The sequence below is a fragment of the Neolamprologus brichardi genome, chromosome 5 (genome assembly GCF_056152115.1).
Source record: "Neolamprologus brichardi isolate AB-2024 chromosome 5, ASM5615211v1, whole genome shotgun sequence".
Classification (NCBI taxonomy): domain Eukaryota; kingdom Metazoa; phylum Chordata; class Actinopteri; order Cichliformes; family Cichlidae; genus Neolamprologus; species Neolamprologus brichardi.
This window is the reverse complement of record NC_142108.1, coordinates 7353618-7373052: the sequence shown is the minus strand read 5'-3', so window position 1 is coordinate 7373052 and position 19435 is coordinate 7353618. Positions and strand designations below refer to the sequence as shown.

Below are 19435 nucleotides of genomic sequence, written 5' to 3'. Positions count from 1 at the left end.
ATAAACAAAAGAGAAAGAAAAAGAGGAGGAGATGAGGGAGAAACAGAGCTGACGCCTGCTTCCTGGCAGCCTCAGCTGCGAGCACATCTGTGTGCGAAGGGTTCAAGCAGACCCCCATGTGTTTGCTCAGGTCGCCTGATTGCCTTTCCTTCCTCTTCTCTCTCCCACTAAAGACCCACTGTCCTTCCTCTCACTCCAATCACCCTGGCCGAGGCAGAGAGAGAGAGGGCTACTCCGACAGACGCGGGGAGCAAGAGCAGCTCCTGCTGAACTGAACTCATGACTCAGTATTTTTCACATGCAAATTCATCAAGAATTTGGCTTTTAGAGATTTTTTTTAAAAAGAAAAGAAGAAGGAGACTTTGCATGGATTACTTGGTTAAATTAGGTGTGAATTAGGGTTTGCATTTGTGTGAGAGCATGTGGGTCTGTGCATATGTATGACTGTATGACTTGGGAGCCCTTGGTTGGAGTCTGCTGTCTGGGTACAATGGTCCAGCCCGGGGCTTTAACTCCACAAAGAGGCCTTTTCTTAACAACGAGCCATCACAGATAGAGGAGGAGCCTGACCAAAGCATTACCACGCTTAAGGGATCACAGAGTTTCCCTTGATACATCTGATATCACTTATGATTTTAATAATCAAGCAGTCTTCATTAAAAGGACCGTTCAGGCCATAATGTCTGTCTGTGTGCACAATACTGTGAAAACACTTCAGACACATGATGTGTTCTATCAAAGAGGTACATTATCAAACCTTAAACAAACAGAATCACAATGAGAAATCCACCAACATAGCAGGAGTAGTTTAAAAACAAACTGGGCTCAGGTATAGAAGTTGGGTTTTTTTAAAGGCAAGGAGTGGTCACGGCGTTTTTTTTCTCTTTACTGCCCTTTGTCAGTTGGAATGTGTGCAGCGTATAAGGATAGAGACAGATCTTACCTCAGTATTAAACTTTATTTCCTTTTCTGTGTGAGATGGAAAAATGATAAAAACGTACAGCTCAGGGACTTTTTCATCTAAGACAGGTCAGTGTTTTCTTTACATAATAACCACAAAATTAAAATCAGACGTTTTCCGTGTGTTGGACAAAAGCTTAAAGAGTGAAAATAAATTATCGTAGCAATAATTATAACAATATAACAACAATAATAGCAATTAAGCATTTATAAACACTCTATTTACTGCGGTTTTTTTGTTTGTTTGTTTGTTTGCTTTGTTTTCATAAAACTCTGTTATCAAAAACAGGTGGTGTGTACAATCCAGCATGTTAGAGGGGCACTGGTTTTGGGGTGTACTGTTGGTTGGGTCTGACTGGTCAGGAACAGGAGCGCATGACTTCTGCGGGAGGCTGTTTAGCCAGTTTGAAGACTTCCAGCACTGAGGAGCAGTCGTGAACGACAGCCTGGGGATGGACAGGGCACGTGTGTCCCAGTATATAATGAGATGGTCGTGAGGTGAAAACAGCGGTTCTTTTTAAGCCCTCTCATGAGTTTCCTGTTGCAGGATCAAGGAGAGGTGGGTACCAAAGTGACTTAGTAAAAAATAAGCAAAAAAAGAATGACAAACATCTCCAATCCTGCTATCCCCTGTCACCCAAGGACTAACGAACCCCTCCTCACATTAGCTCTTCACAGAGTCCACTTAAGTCTCGCTGTCCGCAGCGGCTCATCAGTGAAGTCAGGCGTGACGCAGCCATAAGTCATCAAGTCCGACTGAAAGTCTTTTCCCTACAACCACTGTACACGAAACAAGGCTGCTCAGCTGTCGTGACTCGGGAGGCCATTTAGTGTTTATGGCGATGTGATGACTCCTACAGGCGAAGGGGGCTCTGGGTCTGAAAAGGCCTCAGTGAGGCTCAGCCCAGACCGGCGAGCGATTGGAGTGGTGGGGGTGACCGAATGAAGGGTGAATGGGCGTGGGCGTTGGCAGCATGTGTCCCGAGTGGCTGAAGGGGGGCAGGTGACCCATGTGGGTCATGTGACTGGCGAGGCCAGGCGCACCACCAAAGGGAGAGGCCTTGTCCTGCATGCATTTGGAGAGCTCGTCAAAGCCGTCCCCTGATCGTTTGTTCCTCTTGGACTTGCTGGACATCTTGCGGTTGCGTGTCTGGATGCCTTCTTTCTTCATGGTCAGAGGTCTGTTGACCTGTGAAGAGCAGAAGAGCGGCACATTAGCTCAGGCGTGGCGAACAAAAGCACCACTGACAGTGTGAACACAGCATTGTAGACATTTGGGTTTAGGTTACTGTCACAGCTCCTTCACAGCCTCTTTATTTTAAATCTTAGCAGAAATATGTCACATGTTGCAGTTACTTTTTTTTAACTATCCCAATAGCCTTTTATGAATAACCTCAGTGTTATTCATAAAAGGCTATAAATAATGAGCAGCTGTTTTGCATATATAGCTCCATTATAAAGCGAGTCAGGGGCGTGTGGTTTTTTTTAATCTTTTGTTTAATTGTCCAAACCAAACAGAACCACAGTGCTCATTAATGAATACACCGGGATGAGGACCAGGCTGGGCTCTGAAAGGAGCAGCCAGCAGACAAATCCTCATCAGTGTAACCGACGCCGTTACACTGAATGACAGTCCCACCCGGCAGCCTCTCTGGGGAGTAACGCCCCCCATTGAAACAACGATGGTTTAATAAAAAAGCCGCCCGGTGGGTTCTGCTCGACAGGGTGAGCAGGCTTTGCCTCCCCACTCTCACTTTCTGTGCTCCTAAATCGATACGAGCTGTCCGCCCACTTAACCAGTTAAGGACCAGCAGCCCTCCCCTCCTCCTTCCATCCCAAACCCCACACTCATTTTTCTCCCCCCCCCAAGCTACTTACATTGTGCAGTTTAAAGTAAAGGCCGCAGGCGTTGCACACCGGATCTCCGTTCCCGTTGCGCCTCCAAAGGGTGGTGGTGGTGGTCTGGCAGTTTGCACAGCAGGTGCCTGCACGTCTAGCAGCGGACTGAAGGAAGCATGAAAAATGCATCATAAATACCAAACTCGTTCACTTGTGGAAGGGAGGTCAGCGCGGGCGCATCACAGTAGATTTTGTCTGAACCATTAGCAGCAGAAGCAGCAGCAGCATCATTTCGATTAAAATAAAGCGTAACACTGATACCTCATTCCAGAAAATGTGCGACACGACGGGAAAGTTAGTTAGTTAATGGAGGTTTTTCTTAAACGGCGGCACGTGAGGTCCCATCTCTGACCGCACAAATATGTGCAGACAAACATCAAAAGAAGCGACACACAGACTGGAGAAATTACTTAACTTCTCTATTGAATCAATTGCATGTATGTCGACCGCTACAACTATGATCAAATTTTGTAATTTGTGCAATAAGACATGGAGCCATGTTTTTTTTTCTTTCTTTTCCCCCCTGCAGATGTCTCTCACGCTACTCTACAGGCCCGCTAGTAATTTTATTTAATGATAAGTATGCTATTAACGGAGGTCTTGCGTAAACTCTGCATTTTATCACGATCCAAGAAAAAAAAAAGGGCTGCGAGTCGTGTGAGACACGGTGTCCTGTCTGACAATATGCCGCCGTGCCCATAACGGATCGATTTTCCACACATAATAAAAAGCATTAGCTTCACATGTAAGGAGCCTCCGGTTCCGTGCCGTGCGTGCAGCATCCAGGTTAGTCTTTTAATTCATTTCAGGTGGAGTCGTTGCTGTTTACCTGGCGAGCAGCAGCAACAACAACCCAGGTCATTTTCACATGGGGTAAAATATAAATGCATCATAATTAAAATTTAAAAAATGCAAAGCGACTGTGCGTTAAGCCTAGCACTGCCCACCGATAATGACAAACAAGAGAACAACATAAATCCATTTATTTTCCAGTCCCCGCCCCTCGCGGTCTGTCTCTTCACACATAAGCGGCTCCTCCAGTGTTGTGATAATCTCTTTATAGTATATGTCAGTCTAGCCATAGAGAATGCAGAGCGCTGGTTGAAGGCGGAAACAGCCGGGAGCCTGACTTCCTTATCTGGGCCGGCCAGATATCCGGATAGGAAACAACTGGATGCCCCTTTGAACACAACTCTGAAAAACACTTGAGCTGAAAATGCAAAAGCTACAGCCACATGGGCCGACCCAGTGGAAAATGTAATGGACTTTTTTTTTCTCTTTTACGAATAGGAACGACGTGGAAATCGTCAAGGAACAACACGAAAAACGATCATTTCAAAAACGAGTTTTAGTATTTCAGGAAAAAAAAATGCGGTGGAATTTTTTCGAATTTAGCAGAAAGTGTTAATGAAGACAATCAGAGCCATCATAATGAGGGTGTGTGAACGAAGTCAAAGGTTACGCAGCTCAAAACAATTTATTAGTTCAGACCATATTTTTTTAATACCTTAATTAATATAAATCGACACATTATTATTATTATTATTATTATTATTATTATTATTATTATTATTATTATTATTATTATTATGCAATTTGATTACAAATTATATCTATAAAATATTTTAACAAAATATAGATAGATAGATAGATAGATAGATAGATAGATAGATAGCCCCGTTTTTAGCAGGTTTATTGTGAATAAAGACTGAGCAGCTCTGCAACATGGCACAGCCACCACAGGATTCCTCTCTGTCATTGCTGCCTTTCATTTACTCAAGCATGGTGTTAACTAAAGCAGCATGGGCATTGGTATCAGTAACAGTATCAGAAGTAACAGCAATAATGATAGCAGGAACAATGGCAATAGTAGCAGTATTGTAACAGGCCATGAAGGCGGATCATCGGGGGGTGAGAGGGACAAACAATTCCAGGAAGATCATAGGGAAAATATAACTTTCCTGGAATTGTGCTGCCGGCATCTGCTTTGTGCTCATATTTGGGTGCCTTCTTTCAGAGTGAGGGGATGGAGCGAGATGTAGGACTTACCAGTCTCCGTTTGGGCTTGATAAGTGGTCGGTTCTGGCCGTTCATCTTGTGGTACAGTCCGCAGGCGTTGCACAGGTAGTGGCCGGTACCGTCCCGCCGCCACAGCGGGGTGGACGTGGCACCACAGTTTACACATTCACGGCCCTCTGCATATAGTTCAAGAAGAGGAGACAAAAGGAAATTTTATATAATTAAAAAGTTCCCCCCTCTTTGTGGAGCAGCATATAGCAGCTGTGTAGCACAACCTGGTCAGGTAGTTATAGCAGAGTGGTGCATGACCTCAGATGGCCTTGTAATATGAAGTCAAAAATTGGGGTAGTGACAAACATCCATATCAGTGTGCAGGTGTACCAAGTGTGCACGGCTGCCCAGGACACAGACACCTCTATGTAAATTGATCTGGAGTGGGGAGGCCACAGACAGCCAGAACATGTCCAGAGGTGTCCAACAAGAAGAGTGAGACACACCATCAAATTAAGCCTACATTATTGATCAGCTTAGTGGTCACCCACGAGAGGAAAGTAAGTGTGTGTTGGTGGTATTAAATGTGTCGGAAAGTGTTTGATGAGAAGCTTGCGTGCTGGTTGGTGTCAGAAACAGAGACAGCATTGTATCAGCACAAGTTGTAATATAGTTTCTACCATTCTTGGTGACTGGATCAACAGTCAGTGTCCTGTGTGCGCGCATTCTCTTCTGTACAAAAAGCTGCTTAAAGAAAAACTATTCCCACAAGTTTTTCTTCCCCCATTCAGGTTTGACTTCAAACAGCCTGTTGCTAAACCAAAGCTCATTTAATTCAAGTGTTCCCCTCTCCCTAGAGCATCACCTCATTATTTCTGTTATAATGCCAGCGACACCCAAAGTCCCACCCTTGCACCACAATAGGACCTGACCTGAGCAAAAAGAAAAAAAAGGCTAGGTTCCTTTTGAAATGCATTTCTTGTGTTTTCGTACCTCCCTTCTCTTCCCCTTAAAGAATTTCACAAGTCAAGCGACCACACACAAGCAGTCTCATTAATATGTTTTACATATTCGCCCACAATGACTTACAACTTTTTGCCTTGCACAATGCTCAGTGTTGAAATACGAAAAACAAATGGGAAGGCGAAACAGCTTCGAGCATAAGGTGAGCTACACGAGGGGAAGGAGCTGTGGGTTTGAGGGCCAGTTCAACAGGAAGCTGTACCGTGAGGTATTCGTGCTGACAGAGAAAATGTCATTGTGGCATTTTGTCCAACAATCAATCACAATTACTGGCATTGGACATTGACTTTGATAGATAAGAGCCTTTTTTTCCTTCTTTTTCTAACGTCGTGGCAGATATGTTTGTGTTGCTGATTCAGGCACAGTCTGGTCAGGCTCTTTTAAATGTCACAGTATAACATTTCTCCACCACAACAGCTCATATTCGCTCAGGATTACCAGGCACCGAGCATTCCCCAGGTGTGTTAAAAAGCACGGCGACAAAGGATGACAATGCAGATAATTGCAAAGCTACATTTGGAACAATTTGTTAACACACTGCATTTTTTGTTATTTCACGTCTATTCTTTCTTTTGTCCAGTAACTCAGTGCACCGCAGCTGGAACAATGTAGGGAAATTACACACTCATTAAGCAGGCTGAGTTGTTTTTTCAAATGTCTGCCCATTAGTGTCAGGCATAAAGTCTAAGTATCCCCCCTTAAATTTGACTCCCAGCACATGCAGCATATTGAATCAAAATCCTGTCCAGACAGTCAGAAAATATGCTGCTTTATTATGAACATTTTAATGTCTTTAAAATTAAGGGGAAATGGGAAACTGCTTGAGTCATTTTTTTAAAATTCATGGTTGCTCATTGCACCAGAATGCACTCTCATCTTCACGGAGAATCAGATCTGCTGTGAACTTGCTCGCCCCTCCACTTCATGTCAGCGCAGCGGGCCAAGGCCGTGCTTAAAAACACAAACAGCAGGGCTCTGTCGCCTGTGCTTTGTTAGTGCTGGGGAGAGCGGTGGGCGGGGTGGAGGTCGTGATTTGTTCACTTGGAGGTATACAGGATATGGCAGGAGCCAGGGCGTCGTGACTCCCTCGTTTTTTAAGCGCAATAAAGGCCACGTTTAAAAGAAAACAAGCCTGTGGCACGAACATGTACCTGCCTGAGCACCGTTGATGGTGTGGCGTCTGAATGTAAAGTTAGTGTTGGACTTTTTTCTCTCTGCTCAAAAAGCGGCTAAATTATTTCACTTCTTTTTTAAAAACATATACTTAACCAGTTTATATGGATCGTTTAGTTGTTATTTATATGTAAAACCATATACATATGAATAACCAGTCAGTCCCAAAAATTATATAATCCCACTTTCATTCTCTATTTTTCGCCTCGATTACACTGACATTTTAAGTGAATGAATCACACAAGTCTGAAAAAAGTGTAATGGGTCAAATAAGGCTTGACAGTGTCCGATGTGGAAATTATCGCTTTTTTTTTTCCGTATAAGCAACTCACTGGAGCAACAAGTCTGAGCCACGAAGTTTACATAATACAAGCATTAAGAAATTGATAAATGTAATTACACCTGGGAATAAATGAAAGAGAAAATAAAAGAATAAAATGATGCTCACACCATAGTGGAAATACTAATATCACCTTTACATGGAGACCAATGAAATATTCATCAACCGATGATTGGTTGTGTAAACTAACCTATATTGCGCAACGCTTCACCGCTCAGCTGAATAAACCATAACCATTTAATTAGGCCTTATCGATTTGATCTGCCATCTGATGAGAGAAAGGGGGGAGGGGGGCTCAAAACACACGTGAGACTCACCTGAGCTCGATCTGGCTTTGCTTTTGCATTTGGGCGTAAAGCTGGACGAGGACCCGCCGAGCAGGCTGCCGGGATGGAAGAGACTGCCGCCGTATTCGTGGGGTGTAGGGAGAGAGTAGGCCGGGTAGGTTGGGATAGGGTGATGCGTGGCTGGGGCCTGGCTGTTCATCGAGGCCAGGCCGCTGCGGAGCGGACTGCAGCTCTCCATTTTCATGCCGTCCGTCAGCGGCACTTGGTACTTTATCGACTCTTTCTCATCCATCCTGGTTGAGGTGGAGGTCGGAGAGGTAGGGCCGGGGTCCGGGGACACGTCTTTGGGAGGGGTAGGGGGGAAACTGTACAGGTGCGGGCTGGAATGCGACGCTGGAGTGAGCGAAGACACCGGAGCGGTGCCGGTGCTGCTACTGCAGGGGTAGCCGGAGCCGGCGGGGTGAAGGCCGGGTTTGCTGAAGTGGCTGACCGCCCATGCGTTGTGGTGGTGTGCAGCAGACAGAGCTGCTTTCCCGGGGTCCAGCCAGGGAATACCGGGGCTGTGGATGAGGTGTGGCCGGCAGACCTGGTTCCCAGTGAGGCGAGCTGAAAACCATAACAGTCTATTTAATATGGCTGTATTCTTTCTCAGTAATTCACAAGTCTGATCATTAGTTTACAACTCAGTTAAAAAAAATCTTACCTGTTAAATCCCCTGAATTTCTCAAATCCGACATTTAGCTCCAGATATAGATAAAATATTCGTAGTTGATTTTAAATAATAGATTTTTTTTAAAAATCGAAATTAAGTAACCTCTCTACAAATAGTTTCCATTAAATGAAAGCAGCCGATATAGCATTATTAAAGCCTACAAAAGTGTTAAATAAACAGAGCTCCTTGTCTGGGCATTATCTTTTCGTCCGCAGCAGCTCTCGGACTAAAGGTTGTTATTAGTAAATTTGCGCTTTTTATTTTATATCCGGGAAGTGCCTCTCTCCCTCCAGAAACTCCTGCCCCAACAGAGAGGGGTTAAGTGACATACTTCCCTTTCCTCTTGCTGTCATTTGTTAGAAATTCCTTTTATGTTGGTGAATTGACCCAGGAAAGTCAAGAAGGACTTTTCTAACTAATTGCTGCACAGGCTTTTGTTGTTAGGCAGGCAATAAGCTTTTTTACACACAAAAATCATTAGCCTTTAATATCACACACACACATTAAAATTATGGTATTATACGACTCTTTTAAAACATGGATATATAAATGGAATCTTTTTAAATACAATTTTATTTATATTATATTTTCAGACATCTTATCTTATCTGGCCTCACACTTGGTGATCGTAAACTTGAGCGCATCTTACCGTGTGCTTGGCTGTAGGTGACCCTTGCTCGGGAGTTGGTGTAGTAGGGGTTCCCTTGAGAGTCCAAGTGGTTCAGAAACATATCAACCTCGTCCTGCGGCAGTAAAGGCGCCATGGGCTCCATGTAGTTGTGGCTCAGGCTGTGGTGGTGAGAGTCCGGGTGCTGACCGTTCAGCACAGCATGATGGTGCGCCATCCACCGAGACTGATCTGCCGCTGCGACCTCCATGTCTGAGCTGACAGTCTCTAATTTTTTCCCTCTCCCCTTGAATGCCTCTCTGTTTAGGCTTTATTTGCCTCCAAGTGGAAGTCGATTCCTCCTTAAAATATAGTTCCTGAACTGTGATTTACAGCAGAAATAGAATCCTTAAATAACTCGCTCTCCCTCCTTCTCCTCTGGGATACCTGCAATGAAACGAAAGCAACATATTAGTTTAACAACACGTCTCTCCTTCCATGCAAAATCGAAGCACCCTTCGTTACTTTTATCTAATTATAGCGGATGACACGTGAATGAAACTTTGCACAATTTAGGGTTCCTGCCACTACAAGTCGGAAAAAACAAGACATCGCTGTCTCCAAGTCGAAACAACGCATCCTGTATCCGCATAAAGAAAACAGTTAAATGTCTCCTCTGGATACCTGTTGCAGTTGTGATCAGCTGATGGTATACAGAGCCCTGGATGTGTAAACCTCTTGATCCCTTGCAGTGCTCAGGCGCATTAATGAGATGTGGGGCAGACTGATGCGGCTGGCGCCAGTAAATTCCCATATCAAGCCATGGGGGGCGGGGCGTCGGTCTGGACCAATCATAGCGGGCACTGCCGCAATTGGCTAAATGCGTCCCTGCTCTCCTTCTTTCAATTTTCATTTTCCTGCACCGAAAAACTAAAAGACTTATCAATCAGCAGTGTAATTTCTCGGGGATCTTTTTTTTTCGCTCATGAAGCTCAAACGAAATGAGCAATCGACCTCTGATAATCTGTCTTTTTAGCGACGGGCTGAAGACAGAGCCTAACAATGTGGGAAATTTACACCATATATATGGCCCAGTGTTAGCTTTTTACAACGTACCCGTGCAGGCGTAGCTCCTCTTGCTCTCTATAAACCAATTTACAAAATATTCTTAAACCCTTCGTTTTTTAATACTTGTGGGTGATGTTTAAAATTCGCACCCACTTTTGTTTTTATGCCACAGTTGACCGGTTAAAGCTGCATATCAATCCTTATTACTAGCAATAAGCGTAAGTGTTTTGGTTGTTGTCTGCCCCAAGTAAATACAAACAGCAATTTCAGCACCTCTTAAACCAACAGAGGAGGAGTCGATTTATGACCCCGAATTGCCCCCCTCCCATTGTTGGGAGCGCCTAATTGTCTTTAATTAGTAGCACGACATTCCTTTTGTGAAAACAGTGGTTTTTGTCTCGGGGGCAGAGCAATCAAAACATAGTTTGCATTTCTAATGACGCCCGTTGATAATTTGGCCAGACAAAAGGGGATGGGCGCAAGGCCTCAAGTTGCACGTAGGGTACGAAAAGTCAGTGGGTGACAGTCAGAGCGTCTCCCGACGCGTTCATTCACAAACTGCCCACAAAAATGAAACCTGGCGGGGTATTTAATGTTTAGACAAAAGGGGGGAAAATGCGTTTCTGTCCAATTATATTTTTTCTTGTATTTATTTCTTTGTTTATTGAAAGCGTGCGTAAAATGAGCAGCACATGCGCTGTTATTTGTGCGCAAGTAGATCTACGTGCACTGCCGCTGCGTTTGTGTGATTGACAAGGAGTAATTGGAAGGTGCCCTGAACAGACCGGCCGCCACGCCGACGCCGGGATCCAACGTCACAAAATCTAACTAGGAGCTGAGCAGTGTGGGTGGGGGCCTGCGGGGGGTTGCCGTGATGACACGGCACAGGTCATTTAGGCGATAATCACGTTTGATGTCATACCTGCGGTATAACTGCGCGCCTGTGTGTGTGTGTGTGTGTGTGTGTGTGTGTGTGTGTGTGTGTGTGTGTCAGTCATCAGTCATTAAATCTCGGGCATGTTGCCAGAGGCAGCGAGTTGATGAGCTCAGCCCTTTGAGCTTGTCAACTCCTAAAATCAACAAATTACAACATGTGTGGCAGCAGAGGGCCAGCGACTCCAATAACTGACATTCCAGTGGAAAAGAAGCCACAGTTGGCAGGTGGAGTGAAGTCTACCTTAATATGCTTATTAATTGTCAGTGACAAATATTGTGTTGTAATTTACACTGCATCAATCAACAATACCGCACCAATTACGCACAATTTAATGCCGCACAGTAATTGCTGTCACATGTTTGAACCCTAAGCAACAAGGACTCCCTCTGTTTGAGCGTCAGTGAGTATGCAGCCATGCTCTTGATCTTGTAGCATCAGTGAAAGGACACTGCACACTGTGGCTCAGACTTGCTGGTCTGTGTTGCATTCTGGCTGTGTTAACCACTGGGAGAGTGGGTCAGGCTCAGGATAGCTGCTGTAGTATTCCCATTGTTGTTTGCATGTTTGCCAAATGGATTACTCAGCAGGATTTACCCCCACTGTAATTTATACCTTCATTAATCCCATTTGTATCTTTGCTGGAACAAAAAGATGGGAGAGGGTGATGGAGGGTTAGTGGGAGAGGACGGGGGGTGGGGGAGTTGCTGTTGCCTTTTTCCCTCTGTCTTTCTCAAGGACACAGCAGTATTGTTTCACCCGGCGATGCCATCCAAAGAGCGGAGAACGCGTCCCCTCGCACAACGCCTCCTGAGCTGGGCGAGAACTGTGTGCAACAACTGTATCACCGTGCAGCCACAGTGGCTAATGAACAACAAGATTATCATTCCGATCCATGCTGTTATTAAATGGGATTGGCTTTATCTACCTGTTTGTTCCCATTGGGCACGGTCATCCATCATTATCCAGAGTGTAGGTGTGTGACTGTGTGCCCAACTATGTGTGTGTGTGTGTGTGTTTTGGGGGGATGGGGGGTGTGAAGAGCCACTGTGGGGCTTGTGAAGATAAGCAGAGCCAGAGAGAAGAGAATGACAGAAACCAGCTGAAGCATTATTGTCCCCTTTACTCACGGCTAATTAGATCGAGCCAGGGCACTGGGTGGGTGGGGGGGCTTTATAGACACAAGCACCCAACATATAACTGCTGAGAGAGGGAGCCTAAGAGCAGCACAGTCTCCCATTTAAGTCATTTCTGAATCAAAATAATGACATTTCAGAAAAAGCGGGTAGGACATTAACATGGACTGCACACACTCAACAAAAAGTGATTACGGACCGCAAGGTGAACCTAGTTTTACAGTCAAAACCACTTATTGGAGCTATAAATACAAAAAAAACACATCTGGACCTCTTACAGTGTTTACTCACAACTCCATCTTCATGCCACTGTTCTTTGCTGTAATCAATTCAATTCACAGCTTTATTTATACAGCCCCAAATCTTAACAACATTTGCCTTTACATTGTAAGGGAGAGAATCCGTGGTAACACAGAGCCTCCATGAGCAAACACTTGGTGACAGTGGGAAGGAAAAACCCCCTTTGTATAGTCACACACAATCACGCCATGCCTCTTAAATCTTGCACACATAAAGCAGACCCAGCAGCACAGGTAAGAGAGGGTGGAAGAAAAAGAAAGGCACTCCTGCGTGCCTGCGGAGACCCACCAGCCCTCCCCCTGTCTCAGCTCCGCCAGTGTAGTGATGTGATTGCTCCTTCTACTGATCAAAGAGGGTTACTCGAGTCATTATGCGTTTTAAAGCGTGACAATTGAATACCTTTGTCGTCACTAATATCTCGCTGATGATACACTAAACAATTTAGTTTCTTTTTTTTTTTTCGGGGCCAGACCTCGCTGCCCACGGCAACACGAAAAGTGAGCCACATTAAAAAGGATTATGCGCACGGATTAATTCGTCGATATATTTTTTTATTGATTTATTTATTTATTTTAAGAAGCTATGGCACGCATACATCCGTTTTGTTAACCCGGACTTAATCTTGAACTTTTTTTGTCGATCATTCGGGAAAAACAAGCGGAGCTGTAGAAATTAACAGAAAAACAGAGCGCGCTTCCAGTGAATATGAATAATAATGATGAATAATAATATGAGTAATGAATGATAAAATACATTACAACGTATGACTGCATCAAACATATAATATCACTGTACCGCTTTAGAGATGTTGCGGAGGGTTATATTTGGCCTAATATCCAAATATCTGTGACATGTATAATTATAAATAAAGAGTTCATAAAGAGTGCACGTGCGATCAGTGTACTTTATTCCTCGATAGCCATGAAAATATAGCACAAGCAACCGTTTTTCTTTTTTTATGCTGAGCCTGTAGCAATTATTATTACCAGTACCTTACTTTGAATAGCCTCACATATAATTACAAAATATCAAATAAAAATAAAGTAAAATCATAAATAATATTTTAAAGTTCAGATAGTTTAAAAACGCAGTAATTGACTTACCTCCAGTCGTCTTGAACAGCAGACAAAGTCAAACCGGAGAAAGTGGAACCATCTGATTCACTGCGCAGCTTCGCGTCTTCTCTGCCCTCCCCTCCTTCTCCTCCTCCTCCAAAAATAAATGATAACAATAATAATAACGGTGCAAAATTAACGACCAACCCGAAGAGGTGTCCAGATCTGCCCCGTTTTTATGATGCTGTCGAGACTAAATGGAAAACCCGGTGGCCTGATGGTCGCTGCTCTGTGTGCTGTGTCGTCACCGAGCGGAGAGCGGTGAGTGTCTGCGCGCAGTATCCCCCCTCTACGCTCGCTCTGTCCAAACCTCTGTGAATATGAGCAATAAAAAAAAATGAAGAAGAAAAAAAAACTTGTGTGCCTGTGTGAGAGGCTGCGGGCACACAGCAGCGTAATGGCACGTCAGCCAGAAGCCTGTCTTCCGGGTCCTGGTTAAATACAAAAAACTGGCAGCGGTACCTGTTCCCGAGAGGTTCTCAACATACTTTAGGATAGCTTGTCCCTCACTTGCTTTTCAGCATCTCATCCTTTTGTTTTTAAAATGTATATCAACGTTCCTCGAGGTCACTGTGGGCTCTGCCCTGACAGACTGATGTGCTGCTTACCTGAGCCTGTGGAGTTAATATATGGTCTACATACATGCAGGGAAATAAAGAACTTCGCTAGATGTTGGAGCCACCAAGGGAGCGAGCAGAGTCCCCGAACCCAACTTGTCCCAGCTGCATAATGCGCAGTCACTATGATTAATTTGGGGCTGAACTTGAGGCTTGTGACGGTGGGGGGTGAACTTATAAATTGCATAGCTGGGAAATAATTAAAGTCTAAAAGCTACTTTTTAGTGATAATAAATGCTCTATCTTCTTTTCTTGTTTTTTTCTTTTCGGTTTTTGTAACAACTCGGATAGACCGAGAGCCTCGGTCCTAATTGACTTACTGAGATATTTGATTTGAGAGAAACAACCCCCCCCCCCTCCCCCGCCCAAAACACTGAGTTAAACATGTTTAAAAAAAAGAAAGAAAAATACCCATCCCTCCCTCTCCACCCCGTTTTTTTTTATGTCTGTGTGTGTTTGGGGGGGGGGGGGGGGGGGGGGGGGTTTATATCCCACACAGCAACAACAACTTTGTAAAACATGCAAAGCCTCTAAAATCTCTTGCACGCGACCTGGGCTCGTGCGTTGCGCCGAAGCCAGGCAGGTGCAAGGGGCGCGAGGACCTCTGCAACTCGGGGCCCGTGCTCCCCAGAGTGCGCACACACACACATACACACATGCAACAAAAAGGGAAGAGAAAAAGAAAAGAAAATGTGAAGTCTGACTGAATTGGTAAACATTTGTTTTAATGTTTGGACTCGTCAGAGCAAAAAGCTTGGAGGCACGAATAATAGAAGCCAATAGGCTAACATAAGCACTTTATATACTTTCTCAGTATTATTTGGACTCTTAACAGTCTAAAAGTATACGGTTTTGCGGATTTGAAATAAAGCATTCTTTTTTGTTTTATTTGTTTTTAATATTTTAAATATGAAAACTGTTGGCTTATGTTAGGTTATTTTAGCGAGTTGTTGTGGACTAAACAACGTTGTGTATTTTTATTAAGTTGATAATGCAAACCCAATAAATGTGAGTTCACATATGTGTCTTTTAACAACAGTTACAATTTATTCGGTAGTTGTTTTTTTAATGATGTCTCTCAAATACGTCATTATTATTACTTTCCAATAAGTTGAATGTTTCTCTCAAATCCAATTCACAAAAACTTAATATTATAATAAATATTTAGCAATATTTAATAAATAGTATTTGTTTTGTTAATCCGTTTTCTGTGCGTTCTGCACATATTCCGTGTGTTTGTGTGTGCGCGCGCGCGTGTGTGTGCACGGCTTTCGTCAGGGAGATATTATATGCACACTGCATTAGATGCCAGGGTCCTTCTCCTTCTGATTATTACCAGGGGTAATATTTCATCGGCACCGCGCAATCTTTGTTCTCTGTGAAGATAATAAATGGCCTAATCGTTATCAGCAAACTGCTGGGGGTGTCAGCACCGACCGAGGCTGGAAGCGGGGTCCAAAGTGCTGCTGAATAAATTGGTGTTCCTTATCTCTCACTCCCAGATTATCGCCGCCTTTTCAAACTTGCACAACAAATACATTCAATGCATCTAATGCATCATTTGTGGGGGGGGTGGGGGGGATCCCGCAGGTTGATAGAGACAGAGCGCAGGGAATGAGACGTATTTACACGTTTTCCGCTGCAGCTAATATAAGCTCTATTTGACATTAGAAGGAGTTTATTGGCCGGACCACTGGTGCACGCACTTTACATATCACCGCACGCTGTGATGCTATCTCTCTGATTAGCCTCATCCTTTTCTCTGTGTTAGATTAATCTGTCTCTCCTCTTTCTTCTTCTTCTTCTTCTTCTTTTTTAAAATGCATCCCATCATTTGGGAATTTATGATACAGCTTATTTTGGGATTTTACTAAATGAGGCAATATTGTCACACATTTCCAAACTAAATTTCAGTAGTTTTTTTTAGTAGGTTGGGAATCAGGCTATCTACAGTACAGATAAGGTGATAAAGCTCAATTTCCAGCTATAATTGCACTTGTGAAAATGATTCCGTCCTAATAAACACATCGGAACACGATAGCATTATCTTCATTTCCACAATGGGATAAGCCGCTTAACATGCACCGTTAGTTTTCCCTGATTTGTCCGGTCAGCAGGCCTGCTCCTCCACAACAGGGCCTCGCTTTAAAGGCCCGTGTTATCACTTAAACAAACTGCTGTGGCATTTGGTTGAATAAATGCGCCTCGTCCGCCACAATTCAGTTCAGCTTCGTCTAAATTTTACAATTGATGTCAGTAAAGTGCATTTTAATCTGTCCAATCCACTATTCTGAGGACTGACCTTTCTTTAAAATGGAACTTGTAATTTCACCACTAAAAAAAAGGCTTCGTTGTAAATGTGGTAAGAAAATAGTTGTGTGTTGTTAATCGAGTACGAGATGCAGCATTCAAGAATGACACTTTTAGAAAAAACAGGAAAAAAAGAAAAAGAAAACAGTCTCCAGTAGACACACACACACTAGCACGCACACACTCTCCCCCTTTTAATACCACGGCATCTCCACCAGCCCGGTGCTCTGATGGTCTCCTAGACAACCGAGATAACGGTGCAGCAGTTTTCCATATCGGTCCCGGAGTCTATTATAGCTCGGGATTAGCTCTCTTTCGGAAAAGGTCATATACAAAGTCACCAATCTTGCTCTTTTCGCTGCCATATGGCCCCACGCGTGAGGGCACATTCATAAACATGCGTGTGTCATTTGATTTACTGCCATTAGACTAATGGCACTGTCCCGTTTTACTGCGCTTCAAAAAGTAGTCATGTAAACTGGAGCCTTGTGAGGAGACAGCGAGACCACGGTTATCCCCAGGACTGAGTCTGCGAGTTTCTGCATGAGAGACAGCTGGCCAGGAGACCATGTGCTGTTATATAGCGACCCCTGGCGAGAAAGGGATGTACTGTAGGACAAACGTGCAGTACTTGGATTCAGAAAGCAAATTACCCTCACTTTAACACTTCTGTTGCAGTCTTGCTCTACAATCAGCAGTTCAAAACGTCATATGGATTTAGTTTTCAAATTAAAAGTGTTCCAGCATGTTTTCAGGAGCAGATTGTTGGGTCATAGAATCTGCAAGCCTGGATTAGTGCACTTTATCACACTGCTCTTGGCTATCGTCTCTCTCTCTCTCCAAGTGATAGCGAATGTACCCACATCCACCCACCTGAAATAACATTTTTTGCTAATATTTATCCCCTCTCTACACTGCACTCATAACTCATTCACATTTATGGTTTCACACTCTTCCACACCTCTACCACAGCTAATTTGAAGTCCGCTTTTGCTGCAGTTGCTGGAGCTACACGGTGCACCCAGATTCAAATAAATACACACTTTGACACTGCTTTGTGGTCTTCAGTGATGGCGAGGACGTGCAGCTAACATTGCTCCTTCATTGCATTAATATGTTTGTTTCTTGTTTCCCACCTTTTGAATTGCCTGTCTGCTGCACCAGACGCTGTGGGTGTAGCTGGTTCAAATACTGAGGTCTAACAAGCTGACTAAACCATCTGCAGTGAAAGCAAAGGCTCCATTTTTATCCCTGTAGTTTCCCCACTTTGTTTCCATAACCATTTGCTCTGCTAGTATATAGAATTATTCATCTTTATATATATTTGTATAGTTTTTTAAACGGCATTTTCCATTACCCTCCTCATTGATCAGCCTGTTTTGTGCGCTCTTACTTTCATTGGCCTGTATCTTTTATATTTTTTAAAACCTTTGGGTAAAACATTCCAAGGATACACCTGTGCGTATGTGTCCTTGGACTCTGTCAGGCGGGATAGGAAGCTGTGCTATGAAAGCTGAACTGTCGCACCAGTCTCTGATCACCTTTTCAGGGTCTTCGGTGTAATTGGCTGCATTCATTCTTCACTCAGTTCAGTCCAGTCTCCCTTTTTCTGCTGCTGAGAAGTTCCCCTCTAGTCGCGATGCGTCACCGTCCTTCTCTGTAGGGATGGCTTTAGTAGTCAAAGTGATGAACACGGGGTGTGCCAGACGCTGTGGTTCGAGCTTTGCCCAGATAGTTCAGACCATCTCATCAGACCAGGGAATGTCCTTTAATGTTGTATTTTACTAAATATGTGGATGTGGCAACATTATATAGTTACGGTGGCTGTTCTAAGGGTAAATATCTGACTTGATGGAGGGCAGCTGAGAAGGATCAGTCTCTTTGTTACTATTTCACTGTTATTGTTGTTTCACAGGCTTCTTGAGAATATCCAAGACTTTCTAAATTATTTCATACCTGTGAAATGTGCTTTTCCAAATTTCCAGCAGAAGTCTACAGAGAGTTCCCTTGACTTTGTGGTTTAAAGTGAATTGTGAGCTTTACATATAACGGGTACATTACTCTCGTACCTTACTCTGTTCAGTTTGGCAAATGTCTCTGTCTTTTTCTTTGAAACATTAAAAATAAATAAATGAACTTATAAAATGTTTTCTCTCTGTCATTATGACACTTACGTTGATATACAAAACAAATGTGTTCGCGTTCCCATGTATCACATAAAGCAGGCTAAATTGTGCAAAGAAAGTGAAAGGGTGCAAATACTTTCCGAGTCTCCGAAGACTGGGTAACAAAGAAACGGTGGTATTCAAGCAGTACAGCAAGGGAGGGAGACTAGTGCACAGCTGGAATGTTCCAGCTGGGATTCCCGGTGGCTGGACAGGAAGTTAGAGGAGTTCTGACAGGAAGTGTGTTCTCAGAGAGGGTGGAGAGAGAGAGAGAGAAGGGGGAGATGTTTCCTGTTGGTTCTCCCCACATGTTTTGACGCCTTGCTCATTCTGGGTCCTCTTCACACCATGCACACGTACCAGTATGCAAATGCAGCTGGTCACATCCACCCGTGCTAATAGCAGACTGCTATTAGAGGATAGTGGTAAGCTGAGAGAGTAAATCATGTACGTAGGGCAGGATTGTGTCACAGGATGCAGATGTCACCACATGAAGTGAAACTTCCTGCCCATCAAAGCAGTCAGTACCAGTTTAATGGACTCACAATGTGGAGCCCGTGTAAATTAGGCTTCCAAAATTCAGGAGGGAGAAATGATGGAGGAAAGGAGGAGAGAAAGAAAAAAAATAAAGTGTGTGTTTGCAGGGGGGTGGGGGCGGGGGGCTGTATTGTAGGAAGAGATCTGATGGAGTGATATGTGGATTGCGAGAGGAAAACTCTCTTTGTCTCTTCTGAGCTCAGTGGACAATCAAAGTTTCCTATCAGCTCTGGAGTAGGGGA

The 19435-nt window shown here is 43.9% G+C and overlaps 1 protein-coding gene across 2 annotated transcripts; it reads right to left on the bottom strand.

Annotated features, from left to right (window-relative positions):
- Positions 1-907: 907 nt before the first annotated feature.
- gata2a (GATA binding protein 2a) lies at positions 908-13834 on the bottom strand. 2 transcript variants are annotated; one of them, XM_087840588.1, is made up of 6 exons: positions 13553-13834; positions 9054-9458; positions 7723-8298; positions 4909-5054; positions 2839-2964; positions 908-2149 (listed from the first exon to the last, which is right to left on the bottom strand). In XM_087840588.1, the coding sequence occupies exons 2-6, from the start codon at positions 9280-9282 to the stop codon at positions 1850-1852; spliced, it is 1377 nt and encodes a 458-aa protein (XP_087696714.1). In that variant the 5' UTR covers positions 9283-9458; positions 13553-13834; the 3' UTR covers positions 908-1849. The 2 variants fall into 2 exon arrangements, with proteins under 2 accessions (XP_087696714.1, XP_006784696.1); XM_006784633.3 differs by lacking the exon at positions 13553-13834 and adding an exon at positions 9696-9790.
- Between the last annotated feature and the right edge of the window lie 5601 nt (positions 13835-19435).